This window comes from Planococcus citri, chromosome 2, assembly GCF_950023065.1.
Source record: "Planococcus citri chromosome 2, ihPlaCitr1.1, whole genome shotgun sequence".
NCBI lineage: Eukaryota > Metazoa > Arthropoda > Insecta > Hemiptera > Pseudococcidae > Planococcus > Planococcus citri.
This window is the reverse complement of record NC_088678.1, coordinates 22,542,424-22,561,117: the sequence shown is the minus strand read 5'-3', so window position 1 is coordinate 22,561,117 and position 18,694 is coordinate 22,542,424. Positions and strand designations below refer to the sequence as shown.

At 33.9% G+C, this 18,694-nt stretch overlaps 4 protein-coding genes across 5 annotated transcripts; 1 reads left to right on the top strand and 3 right to left on the bottom strand.

Moving 5' to 3' along the window:
* Window positions 1-967: 967 nt before the first annotated feature.
* On the bottom strand, window positions 968-2,553 carry LOC135835075 (magnesium-dependent phosphatase 1-like). The gene is made up of 4 exons (XM_065349145.1): window positions 2,366-2,553; window positions 2,224-2,281; window positions 1,920-2,138; window positions 968-1,685 (listed from the first exon to the last, which is right to left on the bottom strand). The coding sequence occupies exons 1-4, from the start codon at window positions 2,409-2,411 to the stop codon at window positions 1,508-1,510; spliced, it is 501 nt and encodes a 166-aa protein (XP_065205217.1). The 5' UTR covers window positions 2,412-2,553; the 3' UTR covers window positions 968-1,507.
* Window positions 2,554-2,696: 143 nt separating this feature from the next.
* Window positions 2,697-5,868, top strand: Ada3 (transcriptional adaptor 3). 2 transcript variants are annotated; one of them, XM_065349139.1, is made up of 11 exons: window positions 2,697-2,931; window positions 3,185-3,413; window positions 3,486-3,682; window positions 3,762-3,905; window positions 3,977-4,120; window positions 4,198-4,385; window positions 4,470-4,564; window positions 4,630-4,716; window positions 4,797-4,930; window positions 5,072-5,233; window positions 5,306-5,868. In XM_065349139.1, the coding sequence occupies exons 2-11, from the start codon at window positions 3,212-3,214 to the stop codon at window positions 5,438-5,440; spliced, it is 1,488 nt and encodes a 495-aa protein (XP_065205211.1). In that variant the 5' UTR covers window positions 2,697-2,931; window positions 3,185-3,211; the 3' UTR covers window positions 5,441-5,868. The 2 variants fall into 2 exon arrangements, with proteins under 2 accessions (XP_065205211.1, XP_065205212.1); XM_065349140.1 differs by lacking the exon at window positions 2,697-2,931 and adding an exon at window positions 3,081-3,101.
* On the bottom strand, window positions 5,659-10,283 carry LOC135835073 (putative serine protease K12H4.7). Its single transcript, XM_065349141.1, has 9 exons — window positions 10,060-10,283; window positions 7,649-7,833; window positions 7,321-7,556; window positions 7,102-7,237; window positions 6,816-6,984; window positions 6,579-6,711; window positions 6,370-6,502; window positions 6,125-6,291; window positions 5,659-6,047 (listed from the first exon to the last, which is right to left on the bottom strand). The coding sequence occupies exons 1-9, from the start codon at window positions 10,204-10,206 to the stop codon at window positions 5,893-5,895; spliced, it is 1,461 nt and encodes a 486-aa protein (XP_065205213.1). The 5' UTR covers window positions 10,207-10,283; the 3' UTR covers window positions 5,659-5,892.
* A 2,991-nt stretch (window positions 10,284-13,274) lies between these two features.
* On the bottom strand, window positions 13,275-17,416 carry LOC135835068 (putative serine protease K12H4.7). Its single transcript, XM_065349135.1, has 9 exons — window positions 17,180-17,416; window positions 16,428-16,615; window positions 16,081-16,316; window positions 15,861-15,996; window positions 14,682-14,853; window positions 14,328-14,454; window positions 13,980-14,112; window positions 13,698-13,864; window positions 13,275-13,611 (listed from the first exon to the last, which is right to left on the bottom strand). The coding sequence occupies exons 1-9, from the start codon at window positions 17,369-17,371 to the stop codon at window positions 13,457-13,459; spliced, it is 1,506 nt and encodes a 501-aa protein (XP_065205207.1). The 5' UTR covers window positions 17,372-17,416; the 3' UTR covers window positions 13,275-13,456.
* Window positions 17,417-18,694: the final 1,278 nt, after the last annotated feature.

Genomic DNA, 18,694 nt, shown 5'->3' with positions numbered 1-18,694 from the left:
GACTTTATCGATGATATTCTCGGGGCTAGAATCAAAATATCGTGTTTCGTCTCATCGCTCTCTGATAATCTCGTGGAAAAGAGAGAGAAAAAAAGTCCAACCTACAAACCCTCGATACTGAAATACAAAAACGTTCGGTTGTCTTAAAAATTTAAATTTATTCCAGGCTTGGAATGACAGTCGAGAAGGAAAACACTTTAGCATATTTCATTTTGGAAAAGCGGTAAATTTAAATTTGAACATGTTTTAATCGGCATGGCAACATTGCATTCGCATAAAAAATAATGAATTATCAATCAACCGCATCTGATTATAGGATAAGAGCTTTTCCCTCCGTTTATATTGAAAGTTTAACTTAACGTTTCTCAAATTGGTTGTTTGTGTGGCTCTTTTTCCCTCTTCATTTCCTATCTCTAGGTAATACGTACCTACTTTTGGTACTATTGATATTAACGATCCGATCCTTCGTATTGAGAAAGGAAGCAACGTTATTTTTTTTTGTAAATAATTCTTCTCTACCTACATACAACCTATTTACAATCGAATAATATTTTTGTGTATATAATTTGCATTCCTATATACGGTTTATAGTTTGTTTATTCTGTTGAAATAGTATATACTGTATTATTTGGTACAATCTGCAAAAGTAACAACTGAGAATCCGCTGGTATTATTTATTTTATTTTTTTTTGTACTGGTAACGTTGTGATTTATTTTATACTTTTGTATAATACCTACGCTTTCGACCAAAACGGGGGTGATAAAATCAAAACGTCATAAATAATTCCAAACCAGCCGATCGTTTGTCCATTTTTTATATGTATTTCTATCGTATATAAGTTGCTTTGTATGTGTTATATTCATAGACACCAATTTATTCTAAAACGGAAACAGATTATGGAAGTGGATACGTATTACATTTTGGCTGGCAATACGATGAATAATATTCGAAATAAAATTTGCAAAATGTATCGAAGATATTTATTTTGGTAAAATAAATACCTCCTTCCGTCCAATGTCCATGCAAAATTTACAACACAAACAAACGATATCCTTAAATATATTACTCATATTAAATTAAAAAGTAGGTAACATCGGTCTTATTCGTCTCGATAAATTTTCATTAAAAATATTTCTTTGAAAGAAACTCGATAAGAGTCGGACTTTATATTGTTCTCTATCATATCTGAAAAAAATCTAAAAATACTTCAAAACTTTCACTGTGTTTCCATTGTTGAATAAATTTTTCGTTTTATAAGTTTTCTACGTTCTTTTATACATGTAGTTAGCAAGTTGAAAGAGACGTTTTATATGCACATATAAATAATAATGTATTTTTATAATGTAATTGATAAGCCGAAGATAAATTTGATGCTATGTAAATTATAAAAAAAAAATCAATAAAACGTAATGAAGTATTTTTTAGAATATTTGTACAAATGCAGTCAATTACACATGTTTCAAGTGTGTATAATAAACTCATTCCACGATGGAGGGAAAATTGGTTTTATAATTCTTTGCAGCGTTGTTCAAATTGTTTCAAAGAGTCTTCTAAAAGTTTCATGCTCATACCATTGGGGACATCGACGCAGAAAACTCCCAAGGTTGAAATGTCTCTGATGTTTCTATGTTCATCATCGAAAAAGATCATTTGAGAGTAGTCGATTCCTGATTCTTTTTGTATTCTGAAATCATTAAGGAATGTGCTTAGTTTATGAGGGAAGTAAGTATATAAATTAGATTGAATTTGAAAATTAATATCGAAATTCGAGTCATAAAATTGTTCTCAAAGTTCTGGAAGAAATTTCGCTCCACTCCAGTCTAGAGTTGGGTAATTTAACGAGGTATTTAGAAGCCAAACTATTTGGGCAACAGAAATGATAATCTTTTAGAACTTCAAAAACTAGAGTATCACTTACGCCTTGAAATGTGGTATTTTCGATCCAGGATAGATCTGAGTATATGATATGTACTTTTTCCAGCCAAATAAATCGACCAATTGTTTGGCAGGAGTGATTGCTGAAGTTCTAGAAGCAACGCCAATTTTAATACCTTGATCGTGGAGTCTCTTCAAGATAGCTGGAGAGTCTTTGTAATGTTTTATAACGTCACCATGAGCATCTACGATTTTATCGCCTCTGCAAATGTAATTCAAGATTGTATTCCAACCAACATCAAATGATGCGATATTTACCAGTGAATGTACAGTGAAACTTCACTTACTGTTTCCTGAACGGTGGCTGAACATGAGTATCAACCCAAAAAGGCCATAACGTGTAATCTGAAACAGAAAGAACACTTTTAGATACTCACCGAAAGAATTTTGAGTAAATTAGGAAGCTGTAATCGTCTCGATAATTCTCACCTAAATCAAAAACAATCAATAAAGGTAAGCAGGTAGAAGCTGCCATGGTGAAGATCTTCTGAGGAATTAATTTACCATGCTAAAAATTATGCTGGAAATTGATTAAAACGAATGAAATGTCGATAATTTTCATCTTTTTTCAGAAAACATGAAAAATCTTTCCAACACAAAATTTGTTTATTGTTATCAGTGTTTTGCTGATAACAATTTTCGATTTAGTTTTCATTAATTTTCATAGAGCGCGCTGTAAAATTTTCATCCATCATCCAGGTTTTTGAAATACGCACCCGGGTTATTTTCAGTTGAGATGTCATTCGTTCGAAAATTGCTGTAAACAAAATCAAAATCAAATTGAATAAAGAAATTTGAGTTTCGTGTGCAATAATTTTGAAATTTCTTTTGCAAATATTAATTTGATTACAGTATTTTACTCATTTGCACACAGTCTAGAGTATAAGCGATTGTTTTTATGTCTTACCCGTGTATAGATTTATCATGTTCTGTTAATTAGAGCATTCCAAATGCAAACGCTGTGATTGTCGAGTTATCAGTTAGCATAGTAGGTGGTCAGTATCATGATGTTACACTTCATAAACTTATTTTCTTATTTTATTTTATTTTTTAATATTTTACATTTAATTATCGAATGCATAGATCTTAAAGTGGTTGAAATTCGATCATTTTCGAATTTCTAAGATCTACTGGTACCCGTATTGTAATTGGCTTACTTACTATGGTATCAATTTGTGATAAAGAAGAATCGATTTCTAGATCATTTCGTAGATCCACTAAATTCGTGTTTTTTTCAACTATTTACAGATATCGTGTTCCTGAATTTACCTCAAAATGTACGGAAGAAGTAAACATTCTCCTAAAAAACACCACAATTCGAATAAACTAAAGGATGGAAGTGGTTCGAGTTCATCGTCGACGAAGCAGAAAGATCTCAAACCCGCTATCGAACCGCCACCGAGCGAAGATAAAGAGATACCATTACCTGTGTTGAAAATGGTCGATGTAGAAAAGCATCTGCAAAGTTACTCTTCGAGTAAATCTTATTACTTCAATATTGTACTGTTTGAGTTGATCACTTTTTTAATTCTGGTGTCTTGCTGTGCAGTTTTGCAACGGTCTCCAGATGAAGGCGTTGGTATGGAAGACTTGGATAAATTACAAATGGAGCTTGAAATGTTGCTGTCGAACGTTGTCTTGCGTCAGAGAACGCTGCATTCTGAAATAGCGCTTATTACATCGGCCGAAGAAAATAAACCCAAGAAAACTGCCAGCTTATCTTTAGCTAAAAGTGTTTGCTATATTGTACGTTGGTTTTATTTCTGTCTTCGATTGACTTTGGAAATCCAGTTATTTTTGGATTAATTTAATGTGTTAATTACAGAAACGATATAAAAAACACGAAGACAAATCAGAACTGGCCGATATTTATAATAATGACAATAACGAAGACAAATCCGAACTTAGTAATGGTAATAGAGATAGTAGTAGAGATGAAGATGGTGATGATTCTTTAGATGATTTAAAAGTAAGCTGGACTCTTGGACAGGTATCTTGATATTTTAGAAATAAATTTTAATCGAATATTTATGTTTGAAGGAATTCTCCGCTCGTCATCCTCCTAAAAGAAGTATACCTTTGATGCCTCCTTCTATGGTACCCGTATCAAGAAACGATGTAACTAATAAATTTTGGTCTATGGTCGAGCCATATTGCTCTGATATCAAATTGGAAGATATTAAAGTAACTATACTTTTCACATCGTTACTCGAAACATCAATATCATTTCACTTGTATCGCTTCCATCATTGTGTTTACAGTTTTTGGAAGATTTATTAAAATCATACGAGCTCTATGAAAAAGACGAATTCAAAGAAATCCCACCTTTGGGTACCCATTATTCGTTAAAATGGGCTAAAAAAGATTCTAAAGAAGAAGCTACTCCGATCAGTAGAAGCGAGAATGATATCGACGAATCCAACGATACCAAAGAATTAGAATCTATTACGTAAGTATCCTGGTTCATTTTGGGGATCATTTTGTATCAATTCTTCGAAGTTACGAGGATTAATTTTTTCAATATTTTTTATAGTATACCAAAAGTTTGCGTTCCTGGTCCGATGGTTCAAAGGTTAGTTTCTGCTCTAGTTGAAGAGAATCCTTCGCCTTCGGGATCAGTTAAAAGAAGTGAGTACATCGGATGTTTTAAAAATGGCGTTGTTTCATGAAATTTATTCAATTCGTAAATGCAGGTCGATTGGATTATGAAACAGACGAAAATGCCGGTCAAACAGCTCTTAAGAAGCCGAAGGATTTCTTATCTGGATTTATTTTATCGAGTGAGTACTCTTTAAGTAGGATGAATTGGTATAAACTGATAGGATTATCGTATTAATTGATTTTCAATTTTGTCAACTAGACGGAGAATACTCTGAGCTCGAACAAAATTACAGAATGTTACCATTTTTTCATAATTCTCAATGTTTTGAGAAAAAGGTTCGTAAGGAGTTAGAAGCCATCGGGTTTCTCGATCCAGTTAATGAAAACAATCAGGTAAAAAATATTTCCGAGTAGTTGTATTATTTGCACCATCAACCTCCATGATCCAAAAAAAGTGGAAAATCCTTCAAAAATGTGTAAATAAATGTTCATTTTCCTGCTGTAATTCAAATATGAAATATTTCATCATTTTAGGATGACTCGGACGAAGTCTTAAACGAATTAAAACGGTGTCAAGATGAATTACAATCAGTCGCGTCGAAAAATAAAGCCTTTTTAACGAATTTGCTGCATACTGCGAAGACTGAATATAGACGTCAACAGATTAAAACTCAGATTAAAAATCTCAATAACGAAGTGCGTATAAATTCATCTGCGATTACGTTCGTTTCGATCGAACAACGAATAATTATTGAATTTTATTTTCAGATCGCGGATATAAATATGAGAAACGTAGCTTTGAAATTGAAGAAAAAACACTTATGCAAGAAAGAAGCCGACGAAGCTTGGAAACTGCTAAAAGAAAGAGAAGCTTTAATCAAGAGATTGGAAGAAATTTCGTGATACTGATTCGAAGAAAATATCAAGTTGTATAAAATAATAAGGAAAATGTCGAGAATAATTACGAGTAATTTATTATGTATAATGTAATTCAGCACAGTGGTAGTGGCTATTGATACAGTTCGGGTAATTTTTTTTGAATATTTTTTTCAACGACTGATTTTTTTCTATTCCACTTCTACCCCGGTATTTCGCTGATGTTGTGAACATAAAAATGAAACTTTAACCTGCTCAGTATACCAATTTATTTTTTTTCTCTTTGTGTATGTATAATAATAAATTATTTATAAACGTGTGTTATATTCAGATAAGTCGATGATTGGTCCGAAGTGACGCGAACCGATGATGTGGTACTGGTTGGATATGTTTTATACTTATGTGATATTTGCTATTTTTGTCCTAATAAATATTTTTGTGTTCTGAATATGTAATCCGTCGAATTATTTGCACGATTCTTATTTAGCTAAGCAATCACTACCATCATTTACGATGCAACCTAATTTTTTTTCCATGTTTTTAAGAAAGCCATCGTCCTCGAATGAAAAAATTTCGTATCCTTTGTGTCCGTGTAAATGAACTGCGTTCTGCTTATTGAGGCAGGAGTACGTTTCTAAGTTTGAAAAAAAATTGAATACTGTAGCTAAAATTACAACGATATAAACTATAAAGAAAACTCATTCCACATACCTATTTTATACGTTCTGTAAAATCCTGTTTTATTGTTCGTAATAAATAAATTACGCCAGGGATCTTCGGTATTGTAAACAAATATAGTGTTAGTAACATTAATATCTAATCCTTTGAATCTTTCATTAGTGTTGGAAACTTTTCCTTCGATGTAAGCAATATTGAACCTGAAAAATTATTTTTTCTTCGCTCAATTCAACCATAGTAAGTATGTGGTCTTGTTTGAGTTATAGATTCGAACTTACTCAGGTCCGAACAATTCTTTACATCTTTTGGCAAGAAATGTCGCCGGAAAATGATCACCGAAAATTGCTGATGTTTTGCTGGAACTTTGGAAGAAGCCAAATTCAGTGCACGTTTGGTAAATCCATTGTTTACCTATTTGAAAATAAATTCAGAACATTACTCACACTCAACACTGTATTTCTTGACATTTTATTTTGAATTTACTTACTAATTTTCGATGTGTCTTCATAATCATTTCGTTTTAATTTTTCCATCATATTTTTGGAAAGATGATCGAAACATTTCTGCTCCGGGTTCAGCTCTGACTTGACTATTTTATTTACTTCTGCGTACGCGTTCAGCTAAGTGAATAATTCAAACACAAAATATTAAACGTGCAATTTTCAAATGGTAGCTCCTTCTTTATTAATTTTTACCATTGAAAAAAAAAAAGGAAAAAACTCACAGCAGCAATGTTAGGTTTGAGCATAATATTGCAAAGTTCTGAAAAAGAACACTTTTTCGGTGTAATTTTTCTCATTCCATTAAAATCCACCCCGTGAGCAAAATTTTCAGCCAATTCAGCAAAAAGTGACGAAACCTCATCTGAATTTCCGGTCAAACCGGTACATAAGCTGAAAAAAAAATACAATGAACTTGAATTATTTCAGTTCTTTACCTAGGTAGTCACGCTGTTTTAATTCACTGATTTTTAATAATGCACAATTAGAGTAATATTTATAGGTACCTACTTGAACATTTCAGTGACATCTTTACGACCCTTTTCATTTTCAATTGCTTTTTTGAGTTCTCGATTAGCCTCTGCGATTCTCTCGACACATTTCGGATTGCATTTATTCAACGAATTTACCACATTTTCGTAATATTCTTTAACAATAAGAAATTCAAGTAGGTATAGGTAGGTACATGACGGTCATTGCAGGTCTACGAATAAATTATTAAAAATATACCTCCATAATCGACCTTAGCCAAGAGAGGTGCATTGATGGCAACCGCACTCAAGATTTTCTCGGGGTATTGAAAACGAGCCCAAGTAGCCAAAGTGCCTCCATAGGATACTCCAATCACCACCCATTTAATACTTCTCGCGAAATCGTATTGCTCTGGAATTTTTTCGATGAAAAAAGCAATATCTTCCAGAGCTTGTTGGCTGCTCAGGTAAACCAAACTCTTCAGGCTCGTGTCGCTGTTCATAGAAAGAAAATTATTCACAAATTTGATCATTAGTTATACGAAACGATGCTGCGGATTTAAAAAATACCTCAAGCTGAATAATACCTTTTTGGTTTGCTTTCTCCATAAAAGCGATGTTCCAAATAAAATCGTGTGGCGTTTAGATTTTTCGCCAGAGGGATTATGAAATTTTTGTCAATATAAGCGATATTTGATGTTGTATAAGCTCCATGTACGAATAAAATCGCCCTTCCATTTTCTCGATAGTGCGAATGGTCGTGCCAGTAACGCTAGGTATTACAGAAAAATAAATGAACGATAGGTATAGGTACTTAAGAAGAAGGGGGTATGCATCTCCAGATTTGAAAAAAATTGCTGTTTTAAATGAGAAAATTTTGTTCGTCATAAAAAAAGATGATAAAATATTCAGCATAAAGTTGATTAAATAAAACTATCGAAACCTTGATTGGCTTCAATTGTAGTTACGTAAATAGATAGGTATTCGAAAAATCTAGATTACAATGATGATTTCTCCGGAAGGATTCGTGATATTTTTGTTTATTATATAATTTTTTCAACATTTTTTATCATCAGTTTCCGATGCAAAAATATGGTACCAATGCCATTTGTGACATCACTATAATACATTGTTCTGTAAAGTTATAAATTAGTCAAAAATTATCCAAAGTCAAACAGACAAAAAAAAAATGAAATAAAACTCGATTTCAAATTTTTGATAATTATAAATTTTTTGAACCTCATTTCAAAATTCAAATCGGATCATTCCATGTCAATTCGACCAAAAAAATGCGATTTTTAAAGTCATGTCTTTCGATTTCGCTCAACTTTTTTTTTACAATATCTACCCAACCAGTAGATAAGAAACCAGTAATCAGTTTGGTGCCAGCCCCCTCAGGGGGTGGGTGGGGGGGGGCTTCCATTATTTTCACATTGTCTCGAGGTACTCAACTTCAGCAGCGCGTTCCTCCAAAACTATGATACTTTGATCAAAACTGATTTCACAGTTCGAAAGGGTATTGAATTTTGAACTTTTTAAATATCTTGAAATTCTCAAAATTTCAAAGTTAAACTTTCAAATTGAAAGTTCAAATTTCAAAATGGCGCTGTAAGTGGAAGCTACCATTTAAAATTCTGAACAAATTTCCATAGATGTATCTTTTGATGCTTTTTCGAAATACTTAAGTTTCGAGATGGGATCTCTTAACGGATGGGGAGCACCTTCACCCCCCAATTTGGGGAAAACTTTTGAAAAAAAATCTGGGGCGTGTGATATATTGAATTGTATGTTTTTGGTAACGCTGAACACGAATATGAAGTTAGATTTTTGATTGGACCCCATTCACGTCCCCCAGCACCTCCCCAAGGGGGGGGGGTAACCTAAAAAAAAATGGTTTCAATCGTGTGACACATGAAATAGTATATTTTCGATATCGCTGAACACGAATATAGCCTTAGTTTTTCAAATTGACCTCACCCATGGCTCCCAGAACCTCACCCAATTGTTAAAAATCCAAAAAATTGGTTGGCGGCCGTAGATGGGGTCCAACCAAAAATCTGACGTCATATTCGTGTTCAGCATCACCAAAAACATACTATTTGATGTGTCGCACGAAAAAAAAACTATTTTGAACTTTTACCCCATTTGGGGAGGTGTTGGGGGTCGTAGATGGAGTCCAAACAAAAATCTAACATCATATTCGTGTTCAGCGTTACCAAAAACATACAATTCTATATATCACATGCCCCAGATTTTTTTTCAAAAGTTTTGCTCCAAATTGGGAGTGGGGGTGCTCCCCCTCCGTTAAGAGATTCCATCTCGAAACTTGAATATTTTGAAAAAGCATCAAAAGGTACATCTATGGAAATTTGTTACAAATTTTAAATGGTATAGCTTCCACTTACAGCGCCATTTTGAAATTTAAACTTTCAATTTGGAAGTTCAACTTTTAAATTTTGAGAATTTCAAAATGCTTAAAAAGTTCAAAATTCAATACCCTTTCGAACTGTGAAATCAGTTTTGATCAAAGTATCATAATTTTGGAGGAACGCGCTACTGATGAAGTTGAGTACCTCGAGACAATGTGAAAATAATGGAAGTCCCCCCACCCGCTCCCTGAGGGGGCTGGGACCAAACTGATTGCGGGTTTCTTATCTACTGGGTGGGTAGATATTGTAAAAAAAATTTGAGCGAAATCGAAAGACATGACTCAAAAACGTTGGTCGAATTGACATGGAATGACCCAATCATAACTCTACGCAATAAATAAAATTGCTATGAAATCTAAAGTTTTTGTTTTTTTTTTATTTTCTAATGTTTAAAACGTATGCGTTTTTAATACTTGAAAAAAAACAAAATGCAAAAAAAAACTGAAAAAACGTAAGTACCTATTTTATTTTTTCAAAAAAATTGGTACCTAGATACCTATTAAAGAAACAACACAATTTTTTTTACCAACATCCGATCTAAAAGCAATACTTATACCTAATTAAATTACCTGTTGCCATGAATCCTTATTATCCGCATTGAAATGATCTAATTTCTGCTCAAAATATTTTTCATTCGATCCAGGGCTCTGAGCAGAGGAGAAAACCACATAAAAAATTAAAAATAATCCAACCATATTTTTTACCATTCTGAACATAGGTATATTAAACAATCAGTTCAATTGAGAACCATTCTCTATAATACACATAATCAAATCAAATAAGTGATGGAGGATTAAAATACTGATTTATATATCAAAGGATTCCATTCGTTAATCTATTTTTATTTGTTTGTTATCGGCACGTGAAAGGAAATCAGATACCTAATCGTGTGGTAAACAATTTGATATAACTATAATTGACTATCTATACTTTTTTTTAAATTGTAAAATTTAAAAATTTTCTACGTATTGACCCAAATTTCTCAATTTATGTATTTTTTAACCCTGTGTGTGCGGCATTCAGTTATGTCGGTAGGCTTTTGAATTGGAATAAAAAAGTTGTGCATTTGCAGACATTCTTAAAAAATTAGTTCTATCTATGCCATTATGGTGAATACTGAATATATTCATGTATTTTTTTTTGTGCAATTTCGGATGTGAACAAAAATTGTCTGTCTAGTGTTTAAAACATTTTTTTAAATGTTTAAATATGAGTTTCCAAGTTTCGAATGATATGTAGTTAGAGTTACATCTGTTTTGCTGAAAAGCGTGATTTTCTTCGAGAAAAGCTTTTGATGCTACAGAATGCATGCTAACTTTTCCTAGGTACCTACAGGGTGCCCAGAAATATCGAGCACCCCTAAGAAAGTTTATCATTTAAAAAATAGGTTGGCAACGTGAAATAGATGCATATGATTGGTGGAATGTTATCTTTCCAGTCCAACAACCAATCATGGACTATCATTATTATCATTCACTGTGACCAACCGAAGTATTTTACTAGAAAACTTTTTTAGGGGTGCTTGATATTTCTGGGCACCCTGTAGCTAGTAGTGGTCTGCGCGGGTCGAGCAAGCCCGCAGGCTTACCCGACCCAGCCCGAGTACTCAGTCAAAAAGCCCGACCCGACCCAAAAGCCCGAAACAAGCCCTACAGGCCCGAGCCCGGCCTGACAATAATTTTTCAACACTTCCGATAAATTTTGTTGCAACGTTGGCGTGATGCGACAAGATGGTTTTCCCAACAATAGGCATTGTACGTGTTGACGTGAACATGGTGCTACACTTCTTAGTTCTTTATTTACGAGTACTCACAGCGCATGCGTTGAGTACCAGTTACGTACTGAAACCCGAGCCCGAGAAAGCCAGACAAGCCCGACAAGCCTGGCCCAACCCAACCCAACCCAACCCAACTTTCATCAGGCTCAGCCCGCGGGCTTTCGGACAGGCTCGTGCAGACCACTAGTAGCTAGAGCTGAAAATCGCACTTGCTGACAGCGGGTAACTACGTACTGTACCTGTATTGTAAATTCTCGCTTGTAGCAGGTAGCGAGTTGAAAAAATGTCGCATGGGTTCATGTTATAGCTAGTAGCGCATTGAATGCGTAGCTGGTGTAATGGCGTGACATCATCATGGTCATCAATCATGTCAATTGTCAATCACACATACGAACGACAGGTGTCGAAGCGTAACTCCTCCCACTTACGCATTATCAAATTTTGGGGTGCGTGAGCAGACCAAGTGCAAAAACATTAGGGTTGTGCCCGCTATACGCTACTATCTATAACTGAATCAACCCAAATAACCTGATACAACCACTAGCGAGTTTAGCCGGTACTTTAACCAGATACCAGTTAGCGGTTAGCATAACCATTTTCAGCTCTAATACCTACCTACAGGGTGCCTAGAAATAACGACTACCCCTAAAAAAGTTTTCTACTAAAATACTTCAGTTGGTCACAGTGAATGATAATAATGATAGCACATGATTGGTTGTTGGACTGGAGAGATAACATTCCACCAATCGTATGCATCTATTTCACGTTACCAACCTATTTTTTTAATGAAAAACTTTCTTAGGGGTGCTTGATATTTCTGGGCACCCTGTATAAGTAAGTACTACTTACTTCATTTAAAATAAAAGAGGAAAATGCATATTTTTTTTATTTAAAAAAAAAAAATATGTAGTTTGGCTTCTTTGATTTTGAAAACACTGAAAACAGGTAGGTAGGTAGGTAGGTATTTTGAATACATATGTACAGGGTGCCCAGAAATATCGGGTACCCCTAAAAAGTTTTCTGCCAAATACTTCGTGGTTGGTCATACTGAATGATAATAATGATAGCACATGATTGGTTGTTGGACTGGAGAGATAACATTCCACCAATCATATGCATCTATTTCACGTTGCCAACCTATATTTTTAATGAAAAACTTTCTTAGGGGTACCCGATATTTCTGGGCACCCTGTATGTAGAGAACAATTTCCTATAACATGGTGTATATATTATATTCATTTCATTTTTCAATTATGTATCTCAAAATTTGAACCCTTAACATTAGATATTAAGTACCTATATCAGATACCTATTATAGGCCTATATTTTTTTTTAGAAAAAAAAACTATTTTTGATTAGGTGTGCCAAGATTTTTTGTGCCTGCATGTACATATGTAGGTAGAGGTACTAGACAGGTATGAACTACGATCAAAGATGTAAGTAGGTATTTCGTTAATGTACTTAACCCTCCACCCTCCACCCTCAACATGAAAAAATGCCATCGACTAATTAATTTTCCTATGCCAGAACAAAATATGGTATGGCATTGTGGTATCTAGAGGGGGTGCGTAAAGGTTGCACCATTAATTTCTCATGTTGGGCATTTTGCCTACTTTTTTATTTTAAGGGGCAAACATTTTAGAAAAAAATTTCTGTTTTCCACATTTACTGATATTTTGGTGGAATCATTTTGACTCCTCACTGACAATTGTGTGTCCATGTCCAACTTGCTTGTGCACAGCAATTTGCCTATCCTTTTAATTTAAGGGGCAAAAAATTTCAAGCTTCTGGTCTGTACAAAAATTGTTCAAAAATTTCTGCCCCTTAAAATAAAAAAGTAGGCAACCTTCTGAACACGGCAAATGAACGGCAGAACATACACGCATATGTACCAGGAGTCGTTACTACATCACTCGTTCCTGCGGAGCGAAAGCAAGAAGAAACCGGTTTGTGACAATTGTCACCATGTTGAGGGCGGCGGGTACTTAATGAACATAAAAACGAAACTTCACTTTCATGACTCAGTAGTACACCAATAATTTATTTGTTCTTATTATACATGTGTAACAATTTATAAATCGATGCAATTGATTAAAGTATAACGATTTGCAAACCTATGAGAGTTACTTCAAGGATACGTTAAAAACTTGATATTTTCGTGTTCTCAGCATTTGCAAAAATTCCATGTATTATTTAGGCGATTTTTCGAAACAATCGTTACCTTCGTTGAGCACACAACCCATTGTTTTCTCAACATATCCGAGAATTTCAGAAAAAAATCCCCCCAATCCCCCGCTTTCGCTTACTGCATTCAGCCTGTTAACGGCCACACAGGCAGGTGGATCTAAACAGATGAAAACAAAAAAATTGGTACAAAAATATCTGCGATAAAACTAAAAACGTAGGCACCTAAACGCATTTTACACTTACCTATTTTATGCGTTTCGTAAAAACCTTTTTTACTGTCCTTAATAAATAAACTGCGCCATGGATCTTCAGAGTTGTAAATGAACATGGTATTATTAACATTGATTTCTAATCCTTTAAATTCTGTATTTACCTTGGAAGCTTTTTCTCCGATGAAAGGGAGATTGAATCTGGAAAATTTTTTTTCGTTTAGATTCACGAGAAGTACAAAAGGTACCTATAATTATATCTATCTATCTACCTAATCTTATACTCAGAATAAGTACGACGTGTGATCAAACTTACTCGGGTTTGAATAAATCTTGGCATCTCTTAGCGAGAAATGTTGCTGGAAAATGATCGCCGAAAATTCCTGTTGACTTGCTGGAGCTTTTAAGGTAACCAAATTCTGTGCACGTTTGGTAAATCCATTGTCTACCTATAAAAACGATATTATTCAAAAATATGGAACAATTATATCGCTGTACCTAAGAGAAGGTGGCAAGCTCTTTTGATTAGCAGGATTAAATCAAATCCAATAATTTTCTCCAGAGATTATTCTACCCTCAAAAATGACTTTTTTTTATCATTTTTATTTTTTTAAACAAAATAAATCATTTGTAAATTATTACTTCATTTGAGCAGTATACTCACTAATTTTCGTTTCGTTTGTGAAATTAGTATCTTTCAAAATTTCAATTCTATTCTTATAACGATGTTCAAGACATTTCAGTCCCAAAATTCCCGTAACTTTCTTATTCACTTCTGCGTACGCAGTAAGCTGCACAAATTGAACACAAAAACATTACAGGTGGTAGGTACCTACTTAATTACCTAATTTGCACTTAAGCAATAAACACAAGCAAATGAAATCAAAAATCATAAGTTACATATATCGTATGAATACATTCATGGTATCGTATCAATTCCAAAAATAAAAATACCTACTTAAATATATTTTTATGTTTCCTTAGGTATATTACTATACTTTAGGCAAGAAAAACTTACAGGAGGAGTATCTACATTTGACATGATGGCGCATAGGTCTGAAAGGGAGCAAGCTGGTTTTGGAGAAATATTTTTCATTCCACTGAAGTCTACAGCTCGAGCAAAATTTTCAGCCAATTCGGCAAAAAGGGACGATATATCATCGGGATCTTCGCTCAATGCGTCACATAAGCTGAATAAAACGATGATTTGAATGAATACGATTCTTTCGTCAGTAGGTAGGTATATGGGTATCTTATCGTTGTAATCCAAATAGGTACCTATTCAAAATGATGAGGGTGGATCGCGAAGAAAAAATATTGAAAAAAGTCACTCACAGGAAAATTTACCTACCTCCGGAGGTGCATGCCTCTAGAGGAGGGTATGGATATATGAGTTCTCAAAAGGAGGAAAATTTTAGAAAAAATCGTGGGTTTTTCGCTCTGGTTTCTACTCTGCAGCTTGTCTTGGAAAAACTGGACCAGTTCTAAAAGATGAAGTAGGTACCTATTTGAGATTCTGTGTTGAGCTAGGCCATTATTCCATCAAATTCTAATCCATTTTCAGGGTCCATACTGAGCAGTTGGAAACTTGCAAATCGCTTATTTTTGGATGAATTCGTGTTTTGAATTTTTTTTTCCAAAATATTTCGTACAGATGACAGATACTATTTCTGAAACTGGAGAAATATTTTCAAATACAATAGTGCCAATTTTTGGCTATTTTTCTTGATTTTTTTGAAATTTGCAATAATTGCTAAACAATTGGCACTACTGTATTTCAAAATATTACTCCAGTTTCAAAAATGATATCTGTCAATGTTTTGGCTCAATTGATGCGAAATATTTACGAAGAAAAAAATTTTCAAAAGACGAATTTGCAAATTTTTAACCACTCAAGTAGAGCACTTAAAGATGGTCTTGGATTTTGATCCCAATGGCCTAAATTGACACAGAATCTCAAATTAATACCTTTTGGAACTGGGTGATTTTTTTTTCAATTAAGGGCTAGAGCGAAAAAGCCTGGATTTTTTCAAGATTCTCTCTCTTTGAGGACTCATATCTCCCCTCCGAAAGCACCTCCGAAGCCAAATTTTTTCTGAGTGACTTTCATTTCAAAATGAAAGTCTCCGGGTCACTGAATTCAATCAAAATCTTTTTTTTTCGCGAATCACCCTACTTCATATGTGAATATTCTTACTTGAACATAGTAGCAACATCCTTACGACCTGCTTCATTTTTAATTGCGGTTTCTAGTTCTCGATTAGCCTGCGTAATTCTCTCAGTACATTTTGGATTGCATTTAGTCAATGATTCCACGACATTTTCATAGTATTCTTGAATATAATAAATTATTATTTTTCAATTTAATCAATATGTAACTTCAAATACCTATAGACATTTTTGTGTGGACAGCGTACCTCCATAATCCGCTTGAGCCAATAGAGGTGCATTGATAGCAGTCGCGCTCAGAATCAAATCTGGATACTTAAATCGAGCCCAAGTGGCCAATGTACCACCATAGGACACTCCAATCACCACCCATTTAATATCCTTATGCAATTTATGTTTGTCGGAGATGTTTTTGATAAAGTAAGCAATATCTTCCAATGCCTGTTTGCTGCTCAAGTAAACCAAATTCTCTGGGCTCGTGTCACTGCAGAGGATAACGATGTAATTAATTATTCAAAATAAGGACATGATATGTGTCAACTCGATATGCTATGGATTTAAAAATAATCACAAACCAAGCATTTTAGGTACTTACATTTTAGGTCTGCTTTCTCCGTAAAAACGATGCTCTAAATAAAAACGAGTAGCTTTTAGATTTCTCGCCAGAGGAATTAACAGTTCTGTGTCAATGTAATCGATGTTTGATAGCGTATTTGGACCATGTACGAATAAAATCGCTCTTTCGTTTATTTTTTTGTCATCCGAATTGTCGGACCAGTAACGCTACGTTAATGAAAGAAAATACGTGTTAAAAAGTGATCAAACGTTGAGGGGATATACTTTAAAATAGGTACCTATCCAACGAGTAAAATGCTAGGTTGGTACTTGGTAGGTACTTGAGGGAAGCTTGCTCAAAAAAAGCATTTAGAATTTAGAGGTGATGATTTTTTCACTCTCGCCATAAATTTAATGAAATTCGCCCAAAAAGTTGATTTTGATGCGAAACAACCTCAACATTTTTTTGAACCGATCCCCCTCACCCTCACCCTAACCCTCGGAATATGGCAGAATGTGTACAAGATTCAATATTTTCTCATTTCTGTAAAAGATGGTTCACAAATATTGAGATTTTCCCAAAAATAGGCTCTAGGTAGGTAAATAAAGTCTTTCAAGAAAAAAAGAGAAAGAATGCGTGAGTGAAATTTTCTCCAATATTTAGGTTTTTTGGGTTGATCGGTGGAGGGGGGAGAGTATTGAAAATTTCAAAAATTGAAATTAGCTGCTCTAATCCGTTTGATAAAAGCTGAAGACAGAAAAATTAAACAAATAAGTAGGTAGGTATTTTACCTGTTTCCATGTAACCTTATTGTTCGGATCAAAATGGTCTAATTTTTGTTCAAATTCTGATTGTTCATTCGATCCGAGATCACGATAGGCGGGTAGCGAACTGTGTGTTCCATCGAGACTCCATTTAAATCTTTGATTGATCAAATGAGCCGAAGAAAACGCGACATTAAAAATTAAAAACAGTGTGATCATAATTTCGACTTTTCTAAACACTTAATCAACTATTTAATTTAAATGAACGATTAAAAACTATAGAATTCGTTTATATAGGTACCTATCAAAGGACACCCTACACGTCAATTCCGCTTCATTTTTTGAGTCATCGTTGCTACATAAAAGGAAATCAGATAACTGAACGAGAAAAAGTTGATATGAATTTACAATTTAGAAAAAAGAACATATTAGTTCCCCAAATTAAAATTATAATTTACACAGTAATATTCATTTATCTACGGATGCGTTTTGCGAAGTTATTAAATTGACAAACGACAATCATAAAATATGTAGGTACCTATTTTATATGGGAGGAATTCAATTGAAATGATGACTTTGATCACGAGATAAGTAGAGGAAAATTTCATCGAATTTACGATTACTAGGTAGGTAGTAGGTACCTACAGGTAGTTTAGTAATTGTATTTTTTAACGTTTCTAAATAGGAGGGTACCTGATTCGAATCGTACAAGGAAATATGTACTCACACCGTTACACGTGTACTTATACATAGGTACCTATCCATTTGAAAAGCACATCAAATGAGTTTTAAATTTGCAGGATATGTTAGATAAATTGAACGTATTTACCGATGAATGTACCGATCTCAGATAAAGTTAAATTTTCAAGAAGACCGGATTTGATTTTATCAAAGGATGTGTAGATATTTGCAGTTTGCATCAATTCAACCTTGTGAACAATGACCATATAATGTAATGACTAAATAATTGTCCGAATTCAATTTCATCCAAGAAGTTGGATTGAATATTGCCTTTCATGTGATTTGAACGTTAGGTTATAATAAATTATCAGAACAGTACATATCTCATTTTGTGAACATCTCATAAAATTCCATAAATTTACATGAATTTAAACGTCATAAGTTGACGAAAAGCTCGAATGTTTTTTCCCATTGTCGCGTAGTTTGAACAAATTTAATTCGAAATGTAGACCATCTCATCATTTTATCAGGTTACTTTTTTCATACAATGGATGACTAATAATAGAGCTTTTTAGAAAATAATTTTTCCTCGGCGTTCAAAGCAAGGAAGAAAATTAGGTATTAAAACGAAAAATAGCGTAAACAAGTAGGTATGTACATCATTTAGACTTCATGATTATTATTGAAAAAATTCCAAAGTTGCTTCTATTTTAGAAATTTAAGATTTTGCGGAAATGTTTGAATTTCAAGTGAGAGAGAGAGTAGAAAAAAAAACAATCAAGAAAAAAACTCACGCATTTATAGCGTGGTATTAAGACCGACTTTTCTTCAAATAAAAATCTTTTACGAACGAATTGATTC

What these genes read in the sequence shown, in the direction of transcription:
- LOC135835075 (XM_065349145.1), bottom strand. Translation starts at nt 2,411, where the DNA reads ATGGCAGCTTCTACCTGCTTACCTTTATTGATTGTTTTTGATTTAG. An exon ending in CAGCCACCGTTCAGGAAACA is followed by an intron (nt 2,139 to 2,223) that starts GTAAGTGAAGTT and finishes TTACATTTGCAG; the next exon opens with AGGCGATAAAATCGTAGATG. An exon ending in AAAATACCACATTTCAAGGC is followed by an intron (nt 1,686 to 1,919) that starts GTAAGTGATACT and finishes TAATGATTTCAG; the next exon opens with AATACAAAAAGAATCAGGAA.
- Ada3 (XM_065349139.1), top strand. Translation starts at nt 3,212, where the DNA reads ATGTACGGAAGAAGTAAACATTCTCCTAAAAAACACCACAATTCGAAT. An exon ending in ATTCTTTAGATGATTTAAAA is followed by an intron (nt 3,906 to 3,976) that starts GTAAGCTGGACT and finishes TTATGTTTGAAG; the next exon opens with GAATTCTCCGCTCGTCATCC. An exon ending in TTCGGGATCAGTTAAAAGAA is followed by an intron (nt 4,565 to 4,629) that starts GTGAGTACATCG and finishes TCGTAAATGCAG; the next exon opens with GTCGATTGGATTATGAAACA.
- LOC135835073 (XM_065349141.1), bottom strand. Translation starts at nt 10,206, where the DNA reads ATGTTCAGAATGGTAAAAAATATGGTTGGATTATTTTTAATTTTTTAT. An exon ending in GGCTAAGGTCGATTATGGAG is followed by an intron (nt 7,238 to 7,320) that starts GTATATTTTTAA and finishes TTATTGTTAAAG; the next exon opens with AATATTACGAAAATGTGGTA. An exon ending in TCAAACCTAACATTGCTGCT is followed by an intron (nt 6,712 to 6,815) that starts GTGAGTTTTTTC and finishes TTATTCACTTAG; the next exon opens with CTGAACGCGTACGCAGAAGT.
- LOC135835068 (XM_065349135.1), bottom strand. Translation starts at nt 17,371, where the DNA reads ATGATCACACTGTTTTTAATTTTTAATGTCGCGTTTTCTTCGGCTCAT. An exon ending in ATAAGGTTACATGGAAACAG is followed by an intron (nt 16,616 to 17,179) that starts GTAAAATACCTA and finishes TCATTAACGTAG; the next exon opens with CGTTACTGGTCCGACAATTC. An exon ending in CACAAACGAAACGAAAATTA is followed by an intron (nt 14,113 to 14,327) that starts GTGAGTATACTG and finishes TCGTTTTTATAG; the next exon opens with GTAGACAATGGATTTACCAA.